This window comes from Aythya marila, assembly GCF_965140915.1.
Source record: "Aythya marila genome assembly, chromosome: 2".
Lineage (NCBI taxonomy): Eukaryota > Metazoa > Chordata > Aves > Anseriformes > Anatidae > Aythya > Aythya marila.
The window spans coordinates 103,838,159-103,864,495 of record NC_139043.1 but is presented as its reverse complement, the minus strand read 5'-3'; the positions used below and the strand labels follow the sequence as shown (position 1 = coordinate 103,864,495).

General features: G+C 39.4%; 2 protein-coding genes across 2 annotated transcripts in view; both read left to right on the top strand.

Moving 5' to 3' along the window:
• The first annotated feature begins 9,790 nt into the window (after positions 1–9,790).
• NDUFV2 (NADH:ubiquinone oxidoreductase core subunit V2) lies at positions 9,791–23,367 on the top strand. Its single transcript, XM_082752813.1, has 8 exons — positions 9,791–9,932; positions 11,408–11,473; positions 14,886–14,948; positions 15,037–15,153; positions 16,795–16,963; positions 18,439–18,548; positions 21,516–21,592; positions 22,443–23,367. The coding sequence occupies exons 1-8, from the start codon at positions 9,891–9,893 to the stop codon at positions 22,534–22,536; spliced, it is 738 nt and encodes a 245-aa protein (XP_082608939.1). The 5' UTR covers positions 9,791–9,890; the 3' UTR covers positions 22,537–23,367.
• A 1,736-nt stretch (positions 23,368–25,103) lies between these two features.
• ANKRD12 (ankyrin repeat domain 12) overlaps positions 25,104–26,337 on the top strand; it is a 65,061-nt gene continuing 63,827 nt past the window's right edge. The window contains exon 1 of the mRNA XM_082752942.1: positions 25,104–25,811. The gene's annotated coding sequence lies outside the window, so the exon portion shown is untranslated. The remainder of the gene's footprint in view (positions 25,812–26,337) is intronic.

The following is a 26,337-nucleotide window of genomic DNA, read 5'->3' as shown; positions in this document are numbered from 1 at the left end:
CAATTACAGTTACATCATGCAAAATAGAGCAGACAGCATTCAGAGTGCTGAACGTCTACTGATTTGAGCAGATTTTGAGATTATAAATATTACATTTGGCACTTCAGAATCATCCACACCACAAATGGATGCAAAACTGTGAGAGAGGAGAACGAATCTGCAATAGGACTGGGATTTGGTTCTCTTTTCCTCCCTTTCCTTTACACCACTCTTCCACCCAAGCCTTTTTGCAGTGATTTCCAATAGACCTAATTTCTGCAAGGACCTATGTATATGGTCAGGACTACTTCTGTCGCTGGGGCAGTTTCTCTGAATAATGCCTCTCTTGACTCCTATCTTTGTTCCCAGGAGGTTAAATCTGAGTATGAAACAAGTGGGGACAGAAGTACATATGGGACAGATGGGAAGCACAAGGAAATGACACAACAGCATTCATCAGCATGGCTGGTATCAATTCCAGCAGTCTTAACTGTTACCCTTGGGTGTTTTTTTAAATATCAGTGCAAAGAAGAGCTGTAACGAGGACTGGAAATGGTATTTTAGATATTCATATATATAGGACCAGCCTGCAGCTGAGATGGTTGGAACTCACAGCAAACGTCAGATGGCAAGCCAAAGCCAAGCAGCATCTTGTCACCCTGCATGAGGACAACGTCCAGGGTGGAGGGAGAGTTATTCTGTATGACAACACCTGTGGTGGAGATGGGCATTTCTGTTGATGAGTTAGCATCAAGGTTTGGCCCTGCCTATCTTTGAGGAGTATCAGCTGGCAGCATAGTGCAGACCAGACCGTGGATTTTGTCAGGCAGGGTCTATGCTGCTAGATGGCACCTGGGGCATTTGTTGGTCCCATAGCTGCTGTTGTCATCCAGCTCCTGCCACAGAAATAGCTGTTGTACAGTTGAATCATAGTAATTATGGGGAGTGAATAGTAGAAATCAGAATGTTACTAATGCAGCTCCATAAGGCGAGAGAGACCCTGGAAGCGAAACAAAGTCATTGAAATATAAAGGAAAGTAATCACAGGTGTTTTGTGGCCAAGTTTGGAAAAACAGCATTTGCAGCAATATTCTGAAAGGGGAAAGATTGGAATCACTAAGGCATTTACTCAGGGCAGACAAAAGAAAGTGATGGTTATTGAAATAAATAATAGGCTTAGATGTCAGGGAAGTACAAGGGCAGAAGCTGCATTAAAGTGGGTTTTTGATGGAACACCAGATAGCAACTGTAAACTCTTTGTTAAGTGTGCTGAGAGATTAAATGAAAAAGGATGATGAGGCAGTAAACAGGGACAGCAGGTGAGTTCAAGGGCACTACTTTGATTAAGATGGGAGAGGTTAAATCATGCCTGGGTTTGTAAAGAGGACAAAGCAAAAAAACGTGAGGCAGTAAGGAGAAGACCGAAGACAAGTAAAGGTAGTGGTAGAGAGGGTAGAAGAAATGGAAAAAAAGGGTGAAATTAATTCATGAGGGACACAATCAGCAGTAGAAAACAAACATGAAGTGTGAAACTTGAGTGTCTGCCATGGCAGGAAGAGTGAACTGCAGATGGGTAAGGGCACATATGGTTTTGGGTCTGGGGCACAGTTTCTGCCTCCTGTTACAGCGTGATGATGTTGAATCATCGACTTGGTTGGTGCTGAGTGACCCAGGCTCTGGTGCAGTGATGCTATCAGCGCCCAGGTTTGGTGCTGGGTCCTGGAAAGGTGCAGGGGACACAGCTGTGGGAAACTCCAGTGTTTTAAGCAGAATCGACGTGCCAGGATGCTCCTGTTGGTGGGGCAGCCATTTGTTCCTTCGTGGGTACCAAAGTGTGGAAACAGCTGGATCTAATAACCCACAGAGGTATCAGATTAGCCTGTCTGTTCCCAGCAAGTTTAATTACTCCGAAAGCTTTGGATACGAGACCAATGTCATTCCTGTGCTTGTAATTATTATTCATAGAGCTGTGGAAGTAGCTCTGACAAGGTCTGCATGTTTTGATTTGCATTAGGTACAACAGACTCCTTCCCTGGGGACCCGCTTTGATGCCACAGAAAGGCTGATACAACCTGGAGATAGCAAGAGCTATGCCAACAGAAACATTAAATCCTGGAAGGACCATCCAAGGTGAACAGATCAGTGATTAAAGGACAAACAAAAAACAGCTTCTGGTCATCCAGGGTGGGCACTAACTATGTAAAAGCAAAGAAAAAGAAAAAGAAAAAAGAATAAAGAAAAAAAAAAAAGAAAAAAAAAAGAAAAAAAATAAAGCAATGTTATTGAAATACAGTATAACTGTCCTAATAAATAGGATAATAGACAAGGATAACAGAAACTTATTTGTGCCCTAGGATACCTGACAGGGTGAGAAGCATTTGTTTTTAGACAAGATTCCAACACATTAGAGAGTCAGTGCCCTAAAAGTCTAAGCAAAGTAAAAATATCCCTTTAAACTGCATAATAATAACTGCATAATAATAATTTGACTAGAAGTCAGACTCTTCCTGGTAGAATTTTGCTGCCTCTAGGGAAGAAATGAAGATGTTGTCTCCTTTCATGCACACATTCATTGTGTTACTTTTTCTGTTGTTGTTATTAAGGTTTTTTTTCGTAACCTCAACCCCAAGAGGTTTAATGCATTTTAATTTCTTTTTAAGTAGGTCACCGGTTTCCCATTTCTGCACTGCCCTCATTCTAAAACAACTTGTAGTCTAAATCTTTACTTACTCTCTTCAGAATAAAATAAAAAAGCACTCCAGAAATTTCCCATCCGCTTTAACAATTCTACTGTACCCCACTTTAACCTCACCCACTCAAAACCCACCAGGCTGTTCTCAAGTTCTTGCCTTTCCATCTGCTAGGCCTTCACAGAGAAGGATTCAGGGAGGAAGGAATTCCAGAAAGATGAAAGCTGTGTATTGCAGAAAAGAAGAAACTTGTTCTTGAAGAGTATGGCAAGGCAAAGCAGCTTGTTACTAAAGCTGTCACCATTTTGGTCATGCATAACCTTTGAGGAAAAAAAAAAAACTTAATACCATACTTAAAAACCTTAATACTGACCATCAGGAACTTACAGGAAAACAGACAAAAATCCATCCCATGATGTCCTTCCTGCTTTTATCTCCATTAAAAATCATAGCTCCCTTCCTCCAATCCCCCAGAAGACCTGCAGAGGATGGTAATAAAGCAACACGCAAAATGTCAAAAAAAAAAAAAAAAAATTAGCCAGCATGAGGTAGGGAGAGACTGCAGTGAGGCAGTGACAAGAATTATAATACATTGAGGTAGTGACTGTGAAGGCAGGAGCTCATCTCTGCTTGCCTAAAAGGCAGAGAATGTCTTCATATCTTTTTTGCTTGGGATGCCAGGGGCTGCAACATCACCTGCATTTGGTCAGCACCCTGCTCCCAGCTCGCGAATCAAGGGGCACGCCACAGTGACTGCTGCATTACCTGGAGCTTGGAAACAAGTGGAGCAACATTCGGGCTCCCATCTCTGCCAGCACGAGCTGTGAGGCTCCCAGGCACTGTGGGAGGAAGGCATACATAAATAATAAATGAGCTGAATAATGAAAACTAGCTGCACCTAGTTATAGTTCTCGCTGCCCTTTCAAATAAAGGAAGTTCAAAGCTGCTGCTCAAAGATGTTCATCCCTTTTTTGAATGGTGTTTGAACCTCACAGATGATTAACATGAGAAAGTCATGAGATGCCAATGGAAGCCATGCCAGCTTTTCACAGCCTTCTTGAAGAGAAAAGCAGCGTCTCTTAAAGCAATGTATTTATTTACATATCAAAACATTTTTAAGCTTAAATTAATATTTAACCCGAATGCAGACACAATGTGAGATGTAAGATTAAATTGTGTAGCCTGTTTGGAGGGTGGGCTTCCTTACAGCTTTTGGTACCTGACTTGGGAGGCTGACTTAGGAAAGAAGCCCTTCACGCTCTATGTGCAGTCAGGAGACACTCAGCTAACTGCAGGAGTGCAGGTTCCTAGTCTGGGCATGGAAGTGTCTAAAACAAGGTGTGAACACACTCACCACCTCATCCAAATTAAATTATTAATAGTTTATTTAAATATTAATATAAGTTAATTAATTAAATTAAATTATTGAACTATTAAACTAAAATATTAATGCTATTTTAGTATATTTAATATTTCTATTTAGTTTATATTTATATTTGGTATATAAAATATTTTAATATAATTTAAAATGAACTATTAAATGAAATCAATAATTAAACTATTAATAGTTTAATTAAGAATAATGTGTTCCTAGTGCCCTTCCCATGCTTCAGCCCAGGAATTTCTCTCAGACTATGGTAAAAGCATGGCCCATGGACACCAGTTTATAAGGCGGTGAACTTCTTGTGACTGACCACTGGCCAGTATACATGTACATTTGCCTCACATTTTCCTATCTGTTAAATAAAGATAGGAAATTCCTAATCACATTCTAGAAAAGGTCTTCATCTTTGGATAACAAAGTCTTAATTATATATCAGCTAGGTTTACTTCTCAGGACAAATACCTGTATGGGCACATTTACGTGATTGTTACATATTTCTAAATAATGTGAGTAGTAGAAATAAAGAAATAAAGTTCAAATTAAGATTCTTTTAAAACTTTAAGTACATCTCCACTTTCATACAAAATGTGAAATATACTTCCACATGAAGGTAATATTTAAACCACTACAGCCTATCGAAACAACTGTGCTTGCAATCTGCAGAAAGCACAAAACTATCCAAGGGACATACAAGACTGCACAAAGACTTTGTGCAAATAGTAAACATCATTAAGATATCTTGAATCATTCCTTATTCTGTCAGTGGAAGAATGTTTCCAACTGCACTGCGGGCTTGCTCATGAGACCCCAGTAGCACTAAAACAACATCTGGGAACATCAGCAATGTGTAGGCATGTTGCACATAGCGCAGTGTCATAAAAAGAAGTCCACTGTAACGATAAAACATAACGTGTTGCTGCTAATCATACAAAATGTCATCTGTATACAGAAAAGACTAAGAAAATAAGAAATGACAAGAAGCCCACTTTGAGATTAAGCACATATATTTATGACTTTTATGTTTAAATGTATCCCATATTTTATGATATCAGATAAAGTAACTAGTTAAACCATGTATCAATATTTCACTGAATTGATGTCTGCACATATAATGCAAAGCTTCCGCCTGTTCCTTCAGTGGGTTTTGTAAAAAGGAAGCCCAGGTTACAAGCATTTTACTCACATTAGGTACACAATACTGCTTGAGCTGTATTCATCAATCATCTTTCTCCATCATTTACTGGTACTGACACCATTTGCTCCATGGGAACTGTAGCAGAAAGATGCAAATTTAGCACTCAAGCCATGGAAGGAAAGTGATCATGAACAAAAGAATGGAAATATATTTGTTGTACATAATGGGCTGTGAAAGCTCATATCTTACAAACCAGTGAGCCAGGTCCTCAGATGAGGAAAATCACTTCAGTTCTTGCTCCTTCAGTGGAAATATTCCACTTTCCACCAGCACAGGTCAGCTGCATGTTGCAGCATTGTGCCCCTTCTTTAGAAGTGTCTTTTCAGATGCTGTAACACCTACTACACCTGCCAGCTTTCCCTGTTACAGTAAGAATTATTAACATCCCAGACAGCCTCCCCCTACAGCAATATTTCCTACTGTTCACTTCCAGTTTGGTTCTTAATTGTTATTTAGTGCTCTGGCTGAGCAATTCCTTTGCCATTTTTCTGGTGTTTTGTTGTTGGTGGTTGTTTATTTGGCATTTTTCTTTTTATGTTTCACATTCCTTCTCATTTTCTTTCCATTCTCAATCCTTTTGCAGCTGTTTCTGTGAAGAATTTTTTTTTATGGAGTCAGTTCCATGTAAAACCTTCATGCTATCCATACAATCATCTTTTGTTGGAAGAGCTCCTTCTAGGATGCTAATAAATACTCATTGTAATATTTAAAATTCTGATGTGAAGTGCATAAATGACCAGGCATTGCTTTGCTTCAATTTTGCTTTCAGAAAAAGGTCTCAGATCATATGTTACACTAAATCTGCCCTGTAGTACATGTAAATTATTGATGAATTAAATCTAACCTATCACAAGGATAGCTGAAACACTGCTGGACAAATAAACCAGGTTTTTGCACAGCGTTGCAACGTGAAGATTGCAGCTGGCGATGGTTTGTGTTGCAGTGTTTGTAGGTCTCCACTATGGAATGCTATCTCTTCTCTTTGCCCCCTGTGTTTTCACACGTCATAAAATAGATCACTGTAGTGGTCAAACACAAGCATACTAGTGTGTAATGCTCAGCTTTTAGAAAGAGCTTAATAGCCTATTTATTTATTTATTTATTTATTTATTTATTTATTCTCTTACACAGTTGACAGCGGAGCTGATTTTTCAGCGTGATAGGAAGTCTGTGATACCATTTGACGGTATTTGTGTTCTCTCCAGATGACCTGCTTTCAGAAGAATCTCTTCAAATGACCTGCCAACATTAACAGTCCCCATACTGCAAATTGCTTATTATTAATATTACTTAATTTTAGAGCGTGTATCACAAAATTATTAAAATGTAACATTTTCAAAGACTGGTTAATACTACTTCTACTGCTATGTCTGGAAGTACTCCTTTTGAATGTCAGAAAATTTACAGCGAAAGCCTGTACATGAATAATGGATGGAACCTTAATTAAAGCTGATTTGTTTATTTTTGTATTTCAGGATGCAGAGTAGCGTGACAGTCATTAAACATCCCTAGTATGTTTCCATTTAAAACAAAAGCCTGAAGGCAATTATTTGCCATAATGCATACTAATAAAGAAATTCAATGACACAGTAAATAATTATTTGATTGCAAGAATAATTCTCTAGCTTATATTTGTAGCAAATGATAGCATTCTCCATCTCTTCTGTAACAGTCCATGCAATTAGAACTTGCACGGCTGCTAGGGACAGTGTGTGAGGTTACAGAAGGGGACAGCGTGGCCATTTCTGACCAGTCCATGCACACCTGCCCTACTGGAGACATGGGCAAGTGTACACCATCTGCTGAATTTCCAGACCCTTATCAAAAGTGTCAACACAGGGAATCTTGTTTCCCTTTATGCAGCTTCCCTTATGGGCAAGTCACACTGCAAGAGGAGTCGTCTAACTTAATTCTGGTCCATAAAAACCGTTTTACGTATCACTTATGTCTGAGTAGTTATATGCATGTGCTCTGTGATGTAAGTTGTGGGGAGCTTGGGGTTGGCCTCTTCTCACAGGTAACTAGCAATAGGACTAGAGGGAATGGCCTCAAGTTGTGCCAGGGGAGGTTTGGGTTGGAAATGAGGAGCCATTTCTGCTCAGAAAGAGCAGTCAGGCACTGGGACGGGTTGCCCAGGGAGGTGGTGGAGTCACCGTCCCTGGGGTTGTTCAAGGAAAGGTTGGACGTGGTGCTTGGGGACATGGTTTAGTGGGTGACATTGGTAGCAGGGGGATGGTTGGACCAGATGATCTTGAAGGTCTTTTCCAGCCTTAATGATTCTGTGATCCTATGATGCATCAGGTCCTGAGCAGACAGTGTGTTGGCACTTCACTTCAGTGCGTGCAGCAGGCTGGAGGCACAAAGCCAATGGGCAAGTCTTCAGATCGCGGCAGATACCGGACTCCCATTCAAGGTCATGCCATTTCCAATTTATTTTTTTAGTATTGCCTTCTGATAAATAGCCTGAGTTTAAATTACAAATACTTCCAAATGCTTTTGTTTCTCATCTATTTGCACATTCATGAAGTCCTACTGAAAAATGCGCATTGGGTTAACTCATATAATTAACCAATTACTATGATTATATATTTTATATTGTACAAGTAAATGTTTATAAATTTATCTGCACAGGAACAGTCCCTGGGTCCAATTATCCAAGGCTTTTGCTATTCTTAGATTGTATGCCTAGGGCAGATTCTCAACAGGATATAAAAATTTGGCTTAGCAACACAATCTCTAGTCTGTTCCTTAACATCGCTGCACTGCTATAGTTGCTCTCTTTTAGGCTGTCTTTTAGGTGTTTGAATAATTACCTCAGGACAATAGATGGCTACAGAAATGGGGTTTATAAGTGACTAAGTAATTAGTGAAAGCAAATCAAGGAAAGGATCAAATACTAGTAGCAGCACTTAAATTACAAATGCTGATAGTAGCTCTCAACATTGAGGAAATGAAGAATAAGGAGCAGGAAGACAGCCATTGACTATAGTAAACCCAAATGCAAAAGGCAACAATCTCACCAGAACACTAGCACTATATCCTATCTGATTTGTGGAAATGAAAATTATTCTGTTAAAAGAACATTAATTATATTGACAGTGGTCAAATATATACCTACATATGTATATGTCTGTACGTATATACGCAATTAGCTGAAAGAGTAATGAATTAAGCATCTGAAATTGTTCTAATATGTACCATTTTGTTTAGTGTCTTTGGCTTTCTCTGGAACTACCTGTTGAGGTGCATTGAGGCCCTTGTCTCACTTTGCCTACAGGTTTCTTTGGAGGAGCTCTCCAGGTCCAGCAGCACAGGCAGAACCACTGCCTGTATGGTTCTGCCTGCCCTGGCCTTTTGTGCCAGCATCGTGACCCAGTGGGTCTTTTATCCATATAAATCCATAATGTAACCATTAAATATTTTTAGTAAAATTCAGTTTGCTCTAGTGTAATTCATCCCTCCTTTTCAATGCTTATATGAAGGAAAAAAAGATCTTCCCACATCAATAAGGACATGAAAAACATTAATTAACATTTTGGATGAAGGAAAAAAAACTGTAAAGAATGAATTGAGAGTATTTTGTACTCATAATGTTAACTAGATATCACCACAATTTTTACAAAAAATCAATTTATGTAAAGTATACATGGATAAATTTTCACTGGGCTCTGTATAAGGGAATGCATTTAATAAGGCCGCATCACTGAGGGCCACAGTATGGGGGCGTGCAGGGGAGTTCCTTCCTCAGAGGGAAGGAGAATATGGTAAGAGATGCTGGGACATTGGCTGATGCTTGGCAAATCTGTGATGCTGAGTCCTTATCCCTTCTCCATAGTTATTATTTGAAAAACATGAATTTATTTTACAGTGAGAAAGATAAATTTGCATTGCTCAACCTGAACAATACAGGGTCTTCACAACGATGAACTGTGACCAAAGTTTCTGTTGCACCCAAGGAAGAACCAATTGGTTATGTTTGTTTGTTTTTTTTTTTTTTTTTTTTTTTTTTTTCAGTTCCAGCAATTTGTACTGAATTATACTGCAAAGTGAAAATGTTTATTGAAGGCCAAGGTGGTGATTTTTTCTGAGCAAGAGATGTCAAAACATAAGTGCAAAACAGTCCTAACATCCTTGGCGATCCTGTTACGATCAGCCAAGCTGGGTAGACAGATGAGAAGGAAAATCTAAGACCAAACAATGTCACCGGTTCCTCCACATATTCCCAGTTTTATTTATTATTTTATCATTATTTTAATTATACTTGTTTTCGAAGGGATTTTTTAGGCTTGTTTTCAAATGTGTTGTTTTGTGTTTGTTTTTTTATTTACAGTGGCGCATGCCACAAAAGGTCGCAATCCACAGAGCATTCCCATATAGATGCTGTGGGTCGATAATTTGACACAAAATTTTCACACCCAACCAGCCAGGAATTCACAATTTAGAGGAGAGGCAGCCTGGAGCGAAAACACCGACATTTTTCTTTTTATTTTCCTATTTTTTCCTCCCAACCCCCGGCCTGTGAGGGCCGGCTCCCTCTCCTCAGGCGGCCGCGCATGCGCGGGGCGGTCCCGTCCCGCTGTGGCAGCGCCGAGGGCGAGCGCAGGCCTCAAGGAGAAGGCCGGGGGGAGGGGGCGCCGCCGCCATGTTCCTCTGCGCTCCCCTGCGGGCCGCGGCCGCCCGCTCGGTAAGGGGGCGGCGTGATGGGGGGCGGCTCTGCCCCACACGGGGCTTTGGGGCAGCGCTGGACCGGCCTGGGCCGTCGGGGGGGCACTCGGGGAAGGGCATCGCCCCCTCACGGGGTCGTCCCCGCCGGCTGGTGGCGGCCGGCGGGTTGTTGTGGGGTCGTGGGGCGCTGCGCTGTGTGGGGCTGGGGGTGAGGGGCTGGTTTCTGGCGTTGTTTTTCCATGCCGAGGACCGGCTACGCCGGCTGAAATCCTCCAGGCCCTGTCTGAAAAGCAGGGGTTAGCCTGCCTCGGCCTGGAGCCGGGGGCTGGGCTCTGGGAAGCAGAGCGGTGTCCTTAAAGCAATGGGGTCAGAGCGCGTCCCCTGCAAGCAGGCTGCCCCTCACAGCGGGACACCCTAAAATTAGGCACCCGGGGCTTACCGTGGTGACCCTGCACGGCCACAACTGTATGTGAGTGCACTAAACTTGCTTAGGATTTAGTAGGGTTAACCCCATTGTCTGCAGGATTTCTGCTGTACTCGTGTGCCCTGCTTGCACTTTGAGTCCTTTGCCTGAATTTTACTTCTTGTCACGTTCACTGAGAAGCTGGCACACTGCTTTTTTTTTTTTTTTTTTTTTTTTTTTTTTTTTTTTTTTCAGATAAGCAGGGCCTGTAGTTGCCTGGTAGTTCGGTTTCGATCCCAGCTCTGACCCCATGCCGCTATTTTTGCTTGTTGGATGCCGATCCATTTGAGATCCAACAAATTTTATACACAAAGAGTTACAGAGGGCTGGTTTTTTAATCCTTCTCCTAGTTTAAGAGCTCTCAAAATTAGTCTAGAATTCAGTATTAATCTAATATTGATTTAAGATGAAATTTGTGCAAAATGTTTGCTTGTGACAAGATGATATCATAAGGTGACTTTAGTATTAGCCTGAATCTAGCATTCTCAATTTATTTTGGCATGACTGATTTAGTGATAGACTATAGAAAATAGCTGAAAACAGCTTGCATACAGGTCTGTGTTCTCTTGGAATTTCAGGTGCTTAATTTTTTGTCGTCTTTTGTCATGCTGTTCAGTTAGCCGAAAGCTGAAGGAACACCTAACTGAGAAGAACCTCAGTAGAAATGGTACCCTCGGCAAACTTTGGGAAGCACATATGCTATAAAGTAACACCCTGCAAAATTCTTCATGAAATATTTAATGAGGATTTGTACTCGAGGCAGATTTAAGCTGTGTTAGAACATCACCAGTCTGAAGTTAAATCTTTTAACTCCCCTTAACGTACCTTGACCATTTCAGACAGTGTAGCTGTGCTCTCCTAATAGTATCCTAGAGCTCTTTATATTATTCTCAACACGATTTAAATTTAGTGATGACAAAAGAATTAATGGTTTACAATTAGAAAAGAAATCAAGCTCATTCTGAAAACAGTTATACAAACTATAGACTGTTGATATATAATTATTATAGACTACTTTATTTTGTTTGTAGATAAGACAAATCCGCTACTTCCATGGAACACCAGCATGCAGCTCCAGCGGAGGAGCCTTATTTGTGGTAAGTAATTTACCCTACTGGAAAAGGGATGTGTAACAAGAGTTTGGCATGTGATTTTTTTAAATCTGCCTAAAGTTTCTGATGTGCAGAACTTTGCTGTAGAAGTCTACTGGAAATCTTTTTGCTAGAGTTGTGATAAGAGTACAAAAAGGTTTTATTTTGGTATTGTTTATTTCTTTATGTAATGAAAACTCCTGTAGTGGTGGTGTTAGCATTTGTGTGTGATTGCAGGTGAGACTTTGTTTAAATGTATTTCATTACAAAACAGCTCTTGTTTCCTTTTCTTACTATAGTTAATTTAATCTGTAATTGAAGCTTGTGATACTTTTTGTGGTCCCAGTTTTTTGGCTTCTACAATTTGCCACAGCATTAACCATAGGTCTGGGTCTGGGTCTAGCTGTTTGCTAGCAGTTGAAAAATGCAGTTCTGGTTCATGCACCATGACGTACAATAAGTTGAGTAGCAGTTCATGATTGAGTCCATCAGGCATTATTGCAATACATAAAAACAGCAATAGTGATTGCATAAGTAAAAAAGCACTCAAGATTTAAACACCTAAAGCAGCTGTGCTGTCTACCTACGAAGAGAACCTGAAGCATCTCTGAGAAGTGTCTTCTGTCCCATTCTGCTCCATTCAGTGCTTTATCCAGATTTCAGCCCAACAGCTGAGTAATTTGGCATTTTTCCACCATTTGGTGGAAATCAGCGCTCTTCTAGAGAATTGACCATTTTGTTGGTAGCAGGTGCTCAGTGTTTTTGGACAGACTTTTTTTTTTTTGACTTTTTGCAGCTGCTGCTGTCTCCGCAGCTTTCCCGTTGGATGAAGCTAATGGGATTACAGTACATGCTTCATGTAGTTTTCCAGCAACCTGAACAGGCATTGGTGATTTATGGAGTGAGAGCTGATGCTCAAGGAATACAGGAAACATGAGTGTAGGCTGACGAGTTAGGAAACTTCAAGAGTAGTTTGAGATTGGTGAAGACAGGCAAAAGGTGGCTTTGACACGCTAATGGATGGCGGTGTCAGGTAGATGAAGCTAGACAGCTTCGTAAATTCTCCAGGCGTTTTGCAAGACTTACATTATTGTTTCAGTGGCTTGCTGGAGCGAGGAGAATGAAAATAGCAAAAGGGAGCTAGAAAAGAAAAGCTGTGAGCTTTAGTGAGCTTCTTGTGATTTTTAGCTGTTTTATTTAATAGCATTGTTAAGTCCTCTTATTTTTATTCCCCAACAGAACTTTTGCTAGAAGAGCATAGGAAATTGTTTGTGGGGTGTTTTTTGTTTTTTTTTTTTTTTTGGCAATGGGCTATTTGTTCTTTTATTAAGTTTTTATTGTTCGTACTCGCATGTAGAATATTTAAGGATATCATTTTAGAGACGATATACTAGAAATAACAGCTGCTCTAGATGCAGGGAGGGGGTAATAATTCAGTAAAATAAAATTATTTTCAAAAGAAATTGAGATTAAGTAGAAACATAACTAGCAAGTAACAGTGGAAGGCAAAATAGTAGCCTGAAATAAAGCAGGCGTGCAGATTTGAGAAGGAAAAGTTAAGTTATGGAAATACCATGAATCATGGATTATCAGAGCAGCAATGACCTACAGCAGATCTGTAAGGGAAAGAAATTAAAACTTGCAGGGTATTTCCAGTCACTTCTTTTTTCCTTCAATAGCCTCTTTTTAAGAACTTTCATTGATTTTTGGTAGAAAACCCTCTCCAACAATACATCTGATGAGTGAAATCCTTTCTTTGGGTCGGACTAAAATAGAGGCAACTCTGTTCGTGAGAGCTGTTTTATGTTCTAGACAGGACAAGCAACACATTCATGCTTGCTAAAAGATCAGTGTGTTCAAAGCAAATCAGTTACCATTCTGTAATTCCTGTTATTACAGGGAAAGTCATCCCAAGTGGAGAAGTACGTATTGATTGTAGGGTTTTTTTAGGCTTGGAACTAGGAAAGGGATATTTGTGCCCTTGAACTGACAGCGGTAGTAGTACTGGCTGCTCCAGCGTATCGATGGGATGAGCAAAGGGAATCTCTCACTAGGACACCAGCTGTGATTAGAAGTTGTGTTTGACCTTTTGGTGTTTCTGTATTAAAGTTTCTAAATGCAGGAATGGCTGTGAATCATCCACGTTTTAAGTTGTGCACTGACAACAGTCGCTCACAACGTTAGTGACTTGCCACGTTCGATCTTTCATGAAATCCTTCCCTACTTTCTAAGAAGGTAGCACCAAATGGCTTGGGTAGGAAGGGAGCTTAAAGATCACCTGGTTCCAGCCCCACTGCCACGGGCAGGGGCACCTCCCACTAGAACAGGGTGCTCAAAGCCCCATCCAGCCTGGCCTTCAAAGGTAGCGTGGAAACTGTAAAATCATCCTAGGTTGTTTGAGAGGATGATGAAAGTCAGAGGAGTAGGGTTCTTCCTTTAATTATTGGTTGTGGATGACTTTTAGCTTCAGCCCTTGAGTATAACTTGAATTTTTGTGTGCTCTTCCACTTTAATTTGAAACGTTCTCAGTTTGCAAATAGCATGAAGCTTGGAGTCAAACTCAGCTATGAGTATGTCATAATGAGCTACTTTGAGATAACTGGAAGTTTTGTGCAGCAAGCTTTTCTAGGGGGTAAGGGCTTTTATCAGAACTAAAATATAATTATAGTAGAAATCACTTTCTTTAAGACTTCCACATTTGTATTTTCTGAAAATAAAAATTAGAACTAATTTCAATTTGATGTTTTCCAAGAAAATCTTAGAAATATTATGATAAAATACCTGATTTTGGAAATTGGAATTTGGAAATTCTGCTTGTTCTGTTCTGATTCAGAATTGTATGTGAAACGTTGATATCTCTTACAAATTTATGAAATGTAAAAATTGGTTAATAATGTATGTTTAAATGTGGACATATTTATATAGAAAGTTTCTTTATAAGCTTTAAAATGTTTTTTATAGTTAAGGTCTCATGGGAAAACAAAAAAAAAGGGCTATTGTTTTAGTCTTTTGTTGTTTGTTAAGGTATTAACTAGATATTAACTAGAGGACTCTTCATCTAGTTGTGATGAGTTTGACCATAATTGCCAAATTGTATCAGCTGTTACAAATGTCTGTTTTGTAAATAATACCAAGTTCTTGAAGAAATAATTACTTGAATAGGAAATAACAGGAATAAGTTGTCTTTTTTTTTTTTTTTTTTTTCAGAGTGATGAAATAATTACCAACATGTTTTATTACTTTCTGAGAGATGGTTAGTTGTTTATGATAGAGTACTATGACGTTTTTATCTGGAATGTATCAAATCAGTTTTATTCAAGCAACTCAACTGTAACTGTCTAATAAAATGCTTTACAACAGTAAATCTGTCTTGAATAATTCCCTGACAACCCTATTATTTCTCTTACTTTTCTTGAAGCACAGAGATAGTCCCGAAAATAATCCAGATACTCCCTTTGAGTTCACACCTGAGAACAAAAAGGTACGCAGATAAAATAAAATCCACCATAAGCATGCAAGCTTTGTCTTTAGCTCAGTACTGATGTTTTTCTTCTTTTTCCTTTAAAAAGCGAATAGAAGCAATCATAAACAATTACCCAGGGGGACACAAGTCTGCAGCTGTGATGGCAGTACTAGATCTGGCTCAAAGACAGCATGGATGGTTGCCCATTTCAGCTATGAACAAGGTATTTAGTGCTAACTTATTTTGCAAGCATATTTTTTTTAAATCTAACTCTTAATAGTACAATATTAGCACTTTTACCAAAGTGGACTAATGCAGGAATTTACATGTAGCACAGAACTGTGAGTATTCACTATGAGACTACATTTAATAAAAAAAAAAAAAAAAAAAGAAAACTATTGCAGGAACCTTGCCTCTGTTTGTGTAATATTAGCCCACTGCTAGCAGCTACGGGCTGAACAAAACAAAGACAACGTGGGCCTTAGTTAGACAGGCTCCTCCCAGAATCATCCTGGAAGTAGGAGTAAACTTGAAAGACTTTGTTCACTGCTTAATCTGGGGGAAAGAAAAAAGATGATGATGTTTTACTCTTCTCCTGTACCTCAGTAGCACTACGCACATGGCCAGGATCGTACTTAATCTCTGCGCCTGTAACGATTTCCACAAAGCACGTGGCAACGTAGTGGGTACAGTGAGTATTTCGTAACGCCTCGTAGCAAGTGTCCTTAAGACTGGTTTCTTATCAAGTTACTAATTAAAATGTTTCAAAATAAGCAAACAGCTACGTTGCTCCAAAGTGATAGGTTGCACGACAGAAATCAAGTACCAAGAAATTTGCACCTCAGTTTTTCTATTCATACAACTTAATCTCGCATTTTGCGTTGCAAACTGGCATTATCAGTTTTAAAGTGAAGTGTTTCAAATTCAATCAAGATAAACTAAAAGTAGGATTGTGAGGATTATAGAAGTTACTGAGTAAGAGGAAAGTGCATGCTTAGAAACAGTGGTAGACATCGTATAAAACTGCAAATAATGTAGGATAAAGCCTCAAATCTCCATTAACGCCAAATGAGAAAAGTCTTTTTATGCTTACTTGGAAAGTGATATGTTTTAAATGACCTTAAGATTTTTAAGCAAGCAAATATTTTCTGTGGCTTGTTATTTGCCTGCTGCTATAGGTACTGGAATACAGAACAGCCACGCTTTTGCAAGCTGTCAGTTCTCAACCTGAGCAGTGTGCCAGGGTTCCAGGTTAGTGAGGTCAGGGGTACTTCCACCAGAACTGACTGCATGGAGAGTCGCTGTATTTATTAGCAGGGACACCAATTTGCAGGTGTAGTAGTGGTGGTTTTAGGGCCAGCCCTGGTACGTCACAGGACCCAAGAAAGCCTGCTGTACCTGAATGAGGGGAGCGTAGCACCAGCCTGGATTGCTCCCTTTGCCAGAAGGCTGAAGTGGGTTAGCGTGGGCGGATTCGTGCGAGTCTGTTCATTCATGCAGCAAGAGTGCAAGCAGAGTATGAGCTGGAGCTAATAATGAAAGCTGGGACCCAGCTGACTTCTTGAAACTAGCTTGTGTGTGATGCTGGAGGAGGATTGACTGCAGCTCCTCGCTGTGCTAATCCTTGGCTTAGTGGAGTTTGCGCTCAAACAAGGTCAACTCCAGTCAGAGTAACTCGAGTGGTTTTTCTTAGCGCTTCAATAGCTACACTTTGAAATCCATCCCCTTCTTCCTGTGTATCTGGAGTACCTAAGCCTCATAGTGCAGATACAGGTCAGGTGACTTGACTGAGATGATTTCTGAAATATCTTTACTGGTGCCCTGTGAGAATTCAATACAGTGTCTTCTTTTCCCCTTATTATAGGTTGCTGAAGTTTTAGAAATGCCTCCCATGAGAGTGTACGAAGTAGCAACCTTCTATACCATGTATAACCGTAAGCCTGTTGGGAAATACCATATCCAGGTCTGCACTACCACGCCTTGCATGCTGCGGGACTCTGATAGCATTTTAGAAGCCATCAAGAAGAAACTTGGTATGACACAAATTTTTAATATGTTTTGTTTGTTTGTTTTTTCTCCCTGGTTTAGTGATGAATTATTTTCTAACTGAAATAAAATCCTTTATATGATGGAGACAGTGCAGAAATACTTCTCATTTAGAGTTCTCATTTAGAGTGAGGTCACTGTAGGATTTTGAAAATAAGGACTACCAAGTCCAAATGTTTCAGTACAGTAGAACAAAAGTCAGGAGTGTCATTTAGTGGTCTTAAAGTGATCTTAAAGGCAATTTGCCAGGAAATGAATTATTCTAATATAGCGCTTAATTTGAAATCCAAGAGTTATCCCATATACAGGAGAGGACTCTGAATGTCATGTCACTTCTTTATATGTAAAATAAGATTTTTAAGGTATACGGTGTACGAAATTATTAGTGAGGCTTTTTCTCCTTAAATAAGGTGACTTACAAATTTCTCATGGGAAAAGTCAGTTGAGAGTTCTGCATCATGTGAGATGTAAGGAGAACTCACCGCTTTTGTGTACTTTTTCTCTGCTTTTCTCCTTGTTGTGTTATGAGGAGAAGAGGGTAAGGTCAGCAACTAACTTTTCCCATCCTATGCAGTCACGTTATGCTGACCTTTCAGAAAAACGACAGTGATAAGGGCTAAGACCAGTTGTTTATAATCTTGCTTCCCTCATGTTCCATTGTCTGGAAAAGGCATTTTTAGATTCAGCTTGTCCTGGTTTTGTTGCTGCAAAGATGGCTTGATTTTAATTCAAACTTAGTTTGAGAAGTCAAAGGAAAAGCAACTGTTTCCTGGAATTAAGAGTGTTTGTGTAGATCGTACTGAGACACAGGCCTCGCTTAAACTTTTACTAATTTTTGCCCCTGTTAACTATGGGGGGAAATTGCATCTTAGCCTTTATCCTTCCACAGAATGTTCTGGCAAGCTGACTCTGAGATGTTATTTTGGCTAACCTGCCCTCTGGGGGAGGTCTGTATCTTTTTTGGTTATATCACTGGAGCAGTAACACGTCATGGAAGCTAAGCATGCGTATGATGGGGTTGTTCAGGAAATAAGCTCTTGCGGAGGAACTTGGAAGCTGTTTGCAAATTCGGACCAACACTCCTAATACTTGGCTCTTGGTTAATTTGGGGATTCAGTACTTAACGCTGATTATTAACGCATTTAATATCAACATAGGAGAGCTGTATTTTCCAAATTTTTCTATTACGTTATACCGATTCCTAAAAATGTTCCTGAGTAGAGCTTTTCTGAGAAGTGTCATTTCATGGTTATTTTTCAACAAATCAAAACTAAATCAGGTCTTCAAAATGTATCCAAAGACTAACTTCACAGTCTTAGACTCGTTTAAGAGGATTTAACTGTACAAATGTTTTTACGGCCAAAATACACGTAATGAGGAAATTATGGAGTAATTACAATATTGTTTATTAATCTCGATCCATAACCATTGCTGAACCTAATATTCTTTTATTTTTTTTTAGGTATAAAAGTTGGGGAGACAACACCTGATAAACTCTTCACATTGATTGAAGTGGAATGTCTGGGTGCTTGTGTAAATGCACCGATGGTACAAATAAATGACAACTATTATGTAAGTATTTTTAAGAAACTAGATCTCTTTGAGCTACCTGAATCTTCATTCTTTCTGATTCTGAATTTTTGGTCGGTTACTCAAATCGCTGTTGGCAGGGATAGCTTAGAACATATTTTACTTTCTCGGCCTCTTCCTGAAACACTTCATCTGTACGATAATGTATTGATGTCCTGGTCTCTGTAAGAACACACATTGTAAATGCTCTCGTTTTCATTTGGAGGTGATGAGATCATGGATAGAGATTCTCATGGAAGTGGTGTTTTGGCATATCCATACGGTACAATGAGCAGTTTCACAGGTGGCTTTCAGATTGAGAAAGAATGCTTTTTTCCTTTAGATTTTTTTTAAACTCTGCATCATTGCCTTTTTGAGGTTGCAGTAGTTCTCAGTTTCTCCTTTTCTCATTTAATGAGCAAGTTAAGATGATGCATCATCTGCTAAAAGTCAGCTTGCTTTAATTACCAGGTTTTGCCTTTCCATACAGTAGCACTGAACTACCTCCCCTAAATAAATACGTTCAGTAGATGTTCTGCTTTGGGCTTTGTTTCAGAGGTGTGCTTTGTCATTTGAAGTAATGCGGACAGTTCATAATCTGGAAGCACAAACAGCCTGGTTTTGTCATTTAGTAGTATATAATGGAAAAGAAGAAGAAAATGTACAGCATGGGGTTCTATAGACACTGTGGAGAAAGTCCAAAAAGCAGCAGACCGTGATGGTATAGAGTAAAATATTATTTCTATTGTGTTTTTTCCCCCCCCAAATAAAAACTTAGGAAGTTTCAGTCCTCTTCACTACATCAATGTGTTATCTGTATAAAAAACTTTACAAGAACCTGGTAATTTTTGACTTTCTGGCTTAAAAATAGAAATGACTGAAATGCTGCAACATTATTTAGGAAGTCTCTTCTTAATACTCATTAGCTGGAAGTGATTGATTGTGCTGAAGAATTGCTGAGTCCTTGGCTCAGGGCTTAATTCTTGTGTAGTCCAGGTTTGATCTATGATGAAAAGAATGATGGAAAGCATGTTCAGAATTTTCCTTTCTCTGCATTTGTGAAGAATGCAGCAATGGCCACTCCTTGTTCTGGGTGCCTGTTTGAACCCAGTGCTAGGCTCTTCAGTTCTTCATATGGAAGTCTTCCCTTACCAGCTACTTCTTCAAAGCCTTACGTAGTGGTTTTGGATGACGTGTCACTGATACTATAATAGTTATTCCTACTCTTCTACTAAAACCACTATTCCTAATGCAAAAAATAAACAAAAAAAAAAAGTGTGCTTTCTTCATCTGTTGCATGATCCCTTCTGAGCAGAGAGAAATACTGGGAGTATGTTATTGATGTAGTAGCAGTCTTTTGCTAAGCTATCACAGAATGTGGTAGGTAGGTTGAAACATTCTTTCCAGTGTATTAGTATCAGATTATTAATTTCAGCAGTATGGATTTTGGTCACAGCTTGTTCCTAGTTCACGTTTGCCTTCATTTATTTTGACTAACCTGAACAGCATCGACCTGTGTGTTGCAACCTTCCTAACCAGCTTTCTGAAACCATTTAATGTAGACTTGCAGTACAGAATTCTTCTGACAGCATTTCGTTATCTTCTACGTAGAAAAAGCACAATTTTTCTGCTTCGGTCTGTTTCTAATGCAGTTTTCATCCACAGTCATTTAATTTGCTTAACAGCCTTCTAAGTGTTGTTTTTTTACTGTCCTTTTAAAAATGGCTTTTTCACTTGCCTGAATTTCTTTCGATTTTCCTTTGCTAGAAATTGTACTGTAGTCAAAAAGGTACTAGCTGTAGCTTAAAGACTTTTTTTCTTTTTAAAATCATAATTGTCAAGGGGATTAGTGCCTCGTCTTTTGCGCTTCATATTTCATGTAAATACAGCATCTTAGTATGAGACTCTTTGTATTAGAGTCATAAGTGGTATCTGAAGTTGTAAAAGTTGGTGTTACCCACTGTCACATTCTCATTTATTCTTGAGTTTTGTCCATCGCCATGATTGTGACTGAGAACATGGAAATACTCTTGAAAAAGGAGAATGCTTTGAAAATCAAGTTCTTCTCAATGCAGTCACTTCCTTGTTTGGCTTCTCTTTCTTCTGTATAAAACTGGAATCAGAGGCATGACAGTGTATTTGGAAAGCCCATAACTATGAATTAGTTTAAAGTTGGTGCAGCTGTTAACTTAAAATATACAGTACTGCTAGTGTAATGCTGTCTTAACTTGCTTGATGAGTTCTTAAAGTTTCCTGAGGGAAATACTGCAGCCTGTGGAAGAGAAAGGGAACTTAAGAATGGTATCAAGAAGCAAAACCTGTGGCATAGTAAGGAGAAGGGAACAAGATAATACAGAATTCATATATTTTTCATTTCATTGTGCTGTTGCATTTTTTTATAGTGGCCTGCCTATAAATCTGGAATTTCAATCAAACGGGTACTCAGTAAGCTTTTAAAACCACATTAAAACAGTCAGTTGGAAAGTATGGTCTAGCTTAACACTATTTTTGAACTTTCAGACTTTTGAATTATGGCTCGCTTGGCTGCCATCAGCCCAAAGAATTCATGCATTGAAATAAATGCAGTCTCTAAATGCCATCTAAAACTTATTTTAAAACTATCTTGTGATGCTATCACAATCTGATTTACTTATTCTTTTTTAAGAATTGTTCTCCTGTACTGCACCCACTAGCTTGCTAAGGAATTTGAAGCCACAAACCCAAGTGATTGATGACTAGAGTGAACATAGTTAGCTTTAACATAATTTCTGCAGCTATATGTAAATTAGAGATTTTATTACTAAAATTACATTAGGCTTTTTAGTTTTCCTTATTTAAAATGGTACATGTATGTCAATAACAGGATCAAAATTACCTGTGCTAGGATCCCCGTTTAGATGGCCACACAACTGATAGTTGTAAATGCTGCAGTTAGCATAATTGCTGACTTTTTACTTATTTTTTTTTTAGGAGGATTTGACACCCAAAGATATCGAAGAGATAATCGATGAACTAAAGGCTGGCAAAGTTCCCAAACCTGGCCCAAGGTATGCTGTATTTGTATGATAAAGTGCAGCTACTTGAAGGCTTCTCCTTTTGAGGAAGGAAATTGTAATTCCTATTACAACTCCAGGAGTTCACAACATGCAGCTAAACAGTGTTAATTAATTTACTGAACAGCATGGTATTTATTCAGTGCCTTTCTATTTATTCAAAGCCGGAAAGAACTGAGCATAGAAATTTCATGTTCCTGATGACTACAGGACCGTGAAATGGGAAAATCACAGCTTCATTTGGCTCAGTATCTAACAGGTGAAGGGTGTCACCTGTTTTTTACATGTTGATTTCATGTAAATCAACAGTACCTGTTTGGGGGGAAGTTTGTGAAACGTTTATTTCTGAACTGTTATCACCTGTTACTTCCCATTATTCTTCGTTAATTCAAATATACCAATGGGTGTGTGAATGGTGTAATTAATTACTATCATTTGATTGTAGTGTGTTATCTCTTCCTATTTTTTTCAGAATAAGAGAACGATGTTAAAAGCTAGTTTCTGAGTGCAGGGATACATCTCTAGCAGAAACATGACTAATACAATTGGAATGTTGCCTTTAGTATTGGTGGTACCAACATCACTTTTGTTTGGTCTGCCTTTAAATAGGTGAATAAAAAACCCTAACAGTTGCATCTTGCATTTGAGTTATGAAGCTGTTTGTTGTTACTTGAATTTGAAAGCCTTTTAATTAACGGGTGACATCCCACATTTCTGAAGGATGAATACATGAATGAAACAAGTGGCTTCAGCCTCGAGGCAGTTTTGTTAAGGTCTTCTATCCAGTGATTAAACATCGGTTATAACAGTACCAGCAATGAATAAATCTGCTGTCATTTTTCAGGAGTGGACGTTTTTCTTGTGAGCCAGCTGGTGGCCTTACATCTCTGACCGAACCACCGAAAGGACCGGGTTTTGGAGTTCGAGCTGACCTCTAAAGATGCCTCTAAAGATCTTTGTAATATATGCTAAACTGTCTGAAAATAATAAAGTAACTTTAATCTCAGTAAAATGATTTATGTTTTAATACTTTAAAATGAAGGGAAGCAATAGGAATTAGAGTGTTTAGCTTACTGTGGTCTAAACTACAGTAAAACCTAATTATGATTCAGATTATAAAAAAAGTGGACAAAAGTGATTCTGTAGATTGTAAAGTGTCTATTTGTGATCATTGGTAGATAAAAAGATGCAATTTTAATCTATCACTGAAAATTCTTTTAGCTATTTCTGACTAAAGGGTCTTTAAAGAGGCAACAAACCTAACTAAATTTCAAGTCTGGCTAATGCCCAAGGAACAAAGTGAAAGCAGATTCTGAAAACTTTACTGCACGTTACTTTTAACGGCAATTTAAACCAAACAAAAACAAAAAAGGTCCTCCTGTTCTTTTGAAATTGGTGATTCTTCTCATGTCTGACTGCCTATTATCATTCAGGAAGAGCGTGAAAACTGTCTTTTTGCCATGTTACAGAAAAAAAACAAGTAGTAGTAGTAATACTCTACTAAAAGAATGAGCAACAAGAAACCACTTCCTCTACAAATTTATTTAACACAGCCAAAGTATGCAGTTGGGGGGGAGGGGAGCTAGAGTATACCAGAATGGTTTAATACATGGCTAAGTGTAATATGTGGAACTGTGATTCACAGACCCTTCTTTGATATTACTCCTGTGTATCGGTTAATTCTAAGAAAATCTAAAAGTGTGAAATTGAAGTATTTCTCCTTTTAAAAAAAATAATAAAGTGACTGCTTATTGACAGTCGGCACATGTGCTTGTAAATCTGGAAGATGCATTTTTATAATATAAAAATATTACAAGTAATACTCAAAGTTGCTTTAAAATGTTAGGAAACGAATGTGTCCATCACTGGGACCATATAAAAATCATGGGAGTTGTCTGCCTCTTCTAAAATATCTCATGGTACTACATACTTATTACTAATGTGATAGATGGAGCTTATTTGCATTATTTATACTGCATTCTTTATTCAATTTGTTTTGTTTTGACATTCTGATTAACAGCACTTCCCGAAGCTGTTCTCCCTTTCCTGAGCTAAGTTTTATGTCTACAGCTGTCCCTGCATAATCCTAACCTCATGTAGCCTGTTCATGCCCTACCTTCCTTTCATAGGCTCTGTGATGTAGTTGCACCAGTAGTAGTGTGTATATTACTTGTGTGCAAGACTTGATATCCTCACTACATTACTAAGCTTATAAAATATTGAAATTGCATACGAATGGAAAAGTAAGTTTGATAAATACAGATAAAAGTCGTTAAGTGGTCACTCAGTAAGCATTAAAAATCCTGCGTGCAACTGATACAGGGCACTGTATCTGAGAAAGTAGTACGTGGATTGAAGATTGCTTAAGTGAAAGTTGCTGAATGCTCTTCTAAAAGGTTACTGGAGTGTTTGTAATGATTACACTCCTGTAGCAGGCCAGGCGTCCTTCCAGTACTTCCATAGTAACATAGAATGAGGAAATAGCATGCTACGTCTTGATGCAGAGACAATTTTTATGTACCAGTCTGTAGCTAAACTCCTTGCTCCACTGTAACAACGTGGTATTTCATTTCAAGCAAGGTTACCTTTTGAAGTACACACTGAAGAGAACTGCAAAGTTTTTATGTGGTATGGAGCTATCCTGTGTTAACGATTACTATTCATGTGTTTGCTTGCAGCTGTGAAATTGATAAGCAGCACAATTGGTTTGAAGGGAAAGGGAGTTTTAGCCCTGCTTAGTTTCCTACCTACAACGTTTGGAACTTTTCTAAAGAAGTATCTAAAAACAAAGCTCTGCAATGCCTGACTCCTCCCATCCATAAAGGTGGACAGGGCCATTTGTTTGCCTTGTTTCAGTTGTCTCCTCAGTTTGTTCTGTCTTAGAAGAAAATGTTTTGATGTCCATCTCATGGCCATCAACGCTGTCCAACCGGTGGTGGTTTTTTCCTTTGGTAAAGATGGAATAAAGTTAGGAGTAATGGGAAACTCCACTAGATGCCCAATGATGCATTTGTTGTCGGAAAGGATTTCCATGTCCTCCGTGAACTGCTAGAAAAATGTTACCTGGAACTGCTCTGTCAAGAAGGAAGCAGCCCTGACGTTCAGTTCTGTCCGTACGGTGCATGAAGTGGGCCCACTGACTGATCTGATGGTCAGTGCCATCCCTGCCTTCCCGAGGCTTGCACGTGTGCTTTCACCAGCGTCATATTTTGCAACTTCTTGGAATAAAGTCCCTATCTTTAGATACTTTTTTTCCTGCAGTTTGAGATTGTCAGTCACTCAGTTACTAGATGAAGTTCAGCAGTGACAGAGCTGAACCAGCTGCTGTGCGTGCTTATCTTGCTAAGACCAGTGTAGCTCACACAGCTGATGGCACGAGATGTTTCACTAGCGAAGGTGGCTCACAGCAAGTACTACAAAAGTGAGCACAAAACAGCTACGAGGGAGCTTTGCAGCAGTGCTGTGTAAAAAGGAGGGACTCCTGGAGACAAGGGGAAGATGTTAACGTAGGGTTAGCGGTCAACAAGTGTTCCTTTTTAAGAGTCCGAACTAGAGTTCTCCCAAGAGGCTTAAGGAACTGGATTTTCTTTAGTTACTGATGTTATTGTCAACTCTTAGCATCTGCTGCAGAAGATATAAATTGTTTCCGTGTTATCTCAGCTGCTGTTTGTGAACACCTACCAACAGAGACAGGGATCCTGGAACTGCCTGCGCTGATGTACAAGGATGGGAACGCAGCATTACAGCACCGCACTGCACCTGCAGCCCGTCATGGTTAGGGGGTGAATCATCAGCATCTGCCCTGTTAAGCACTGTGAGAAGAACAAATATTTTGCCTTGGGAAACACTTCTCTTTCCTCCTCTTCAACCTGCTCGCCACCTCAAGCGATGACCTCTGGGGTTGGCTGGATGTAAAAGGAGGTGAAGTAGATGCGGCTCCCTTCGTCATGCGGTCACTGGTGCCTGCGCACCTGCTCCTGGGCAGCCGACAGCATGCAAGGTATGCTGATGGAGTCAAAGGGGAATGGCAGCAGTTGCTTTGCAGAAGAAATGAGCTGTACCCTGATTTCTGCAAAAAACTTTGGGAAGCAAATTAGACATGTTTACCTAAACCATGCAATGCATGCGGAGCATGGATATTCAAGATGTGTGATGTCCATCTCTACTTGTGGTGAACCTTGTCCACGGAATACCTACTCTTCATCAAAATAAGGTATTATGTGTAGCGTATGGAACAGAAAAGAGGTTAGCACCCATTTTTTATCCACCTTATTTATTCCAGCATCTCTGACCATTAAAGATGGTGGGCGTGAGGCACAGCACATGCCTTTGTTTCTATAAAGGGGAACACCACAGCACTTTCAATTCTTTTTTTTTAAACATAGAAACACGTTTGTTTTGTTTTGTTTTGTTTTGCTAAACCCTGTGGACTGATTACTGAAACAAGGGTAATATTTTAAGTCATCCACCAAAGCAGTAAGTGTCAGAGTATTTCTAATTGAACGGAAGCAAATGCTTCGTTGTCCCAATATCCTTTAAATGGGAAGAATTGATGCTTCTGGCTTGGTAAACGCCGAGGGATTGTTGCTTTATTCGCAGTAACAGGTGAAAGCGGGGCAGCAGGAGCCCCACCGCCTGCAGGGCTTTGTTCCGCCGCCCCCTCAGTGCTCTGACCCTCAGGAGCACCCTGGGGGGCGCCGCCTGAAGCCCCCCCCGGGCCCAAAAAACACGCAGACACG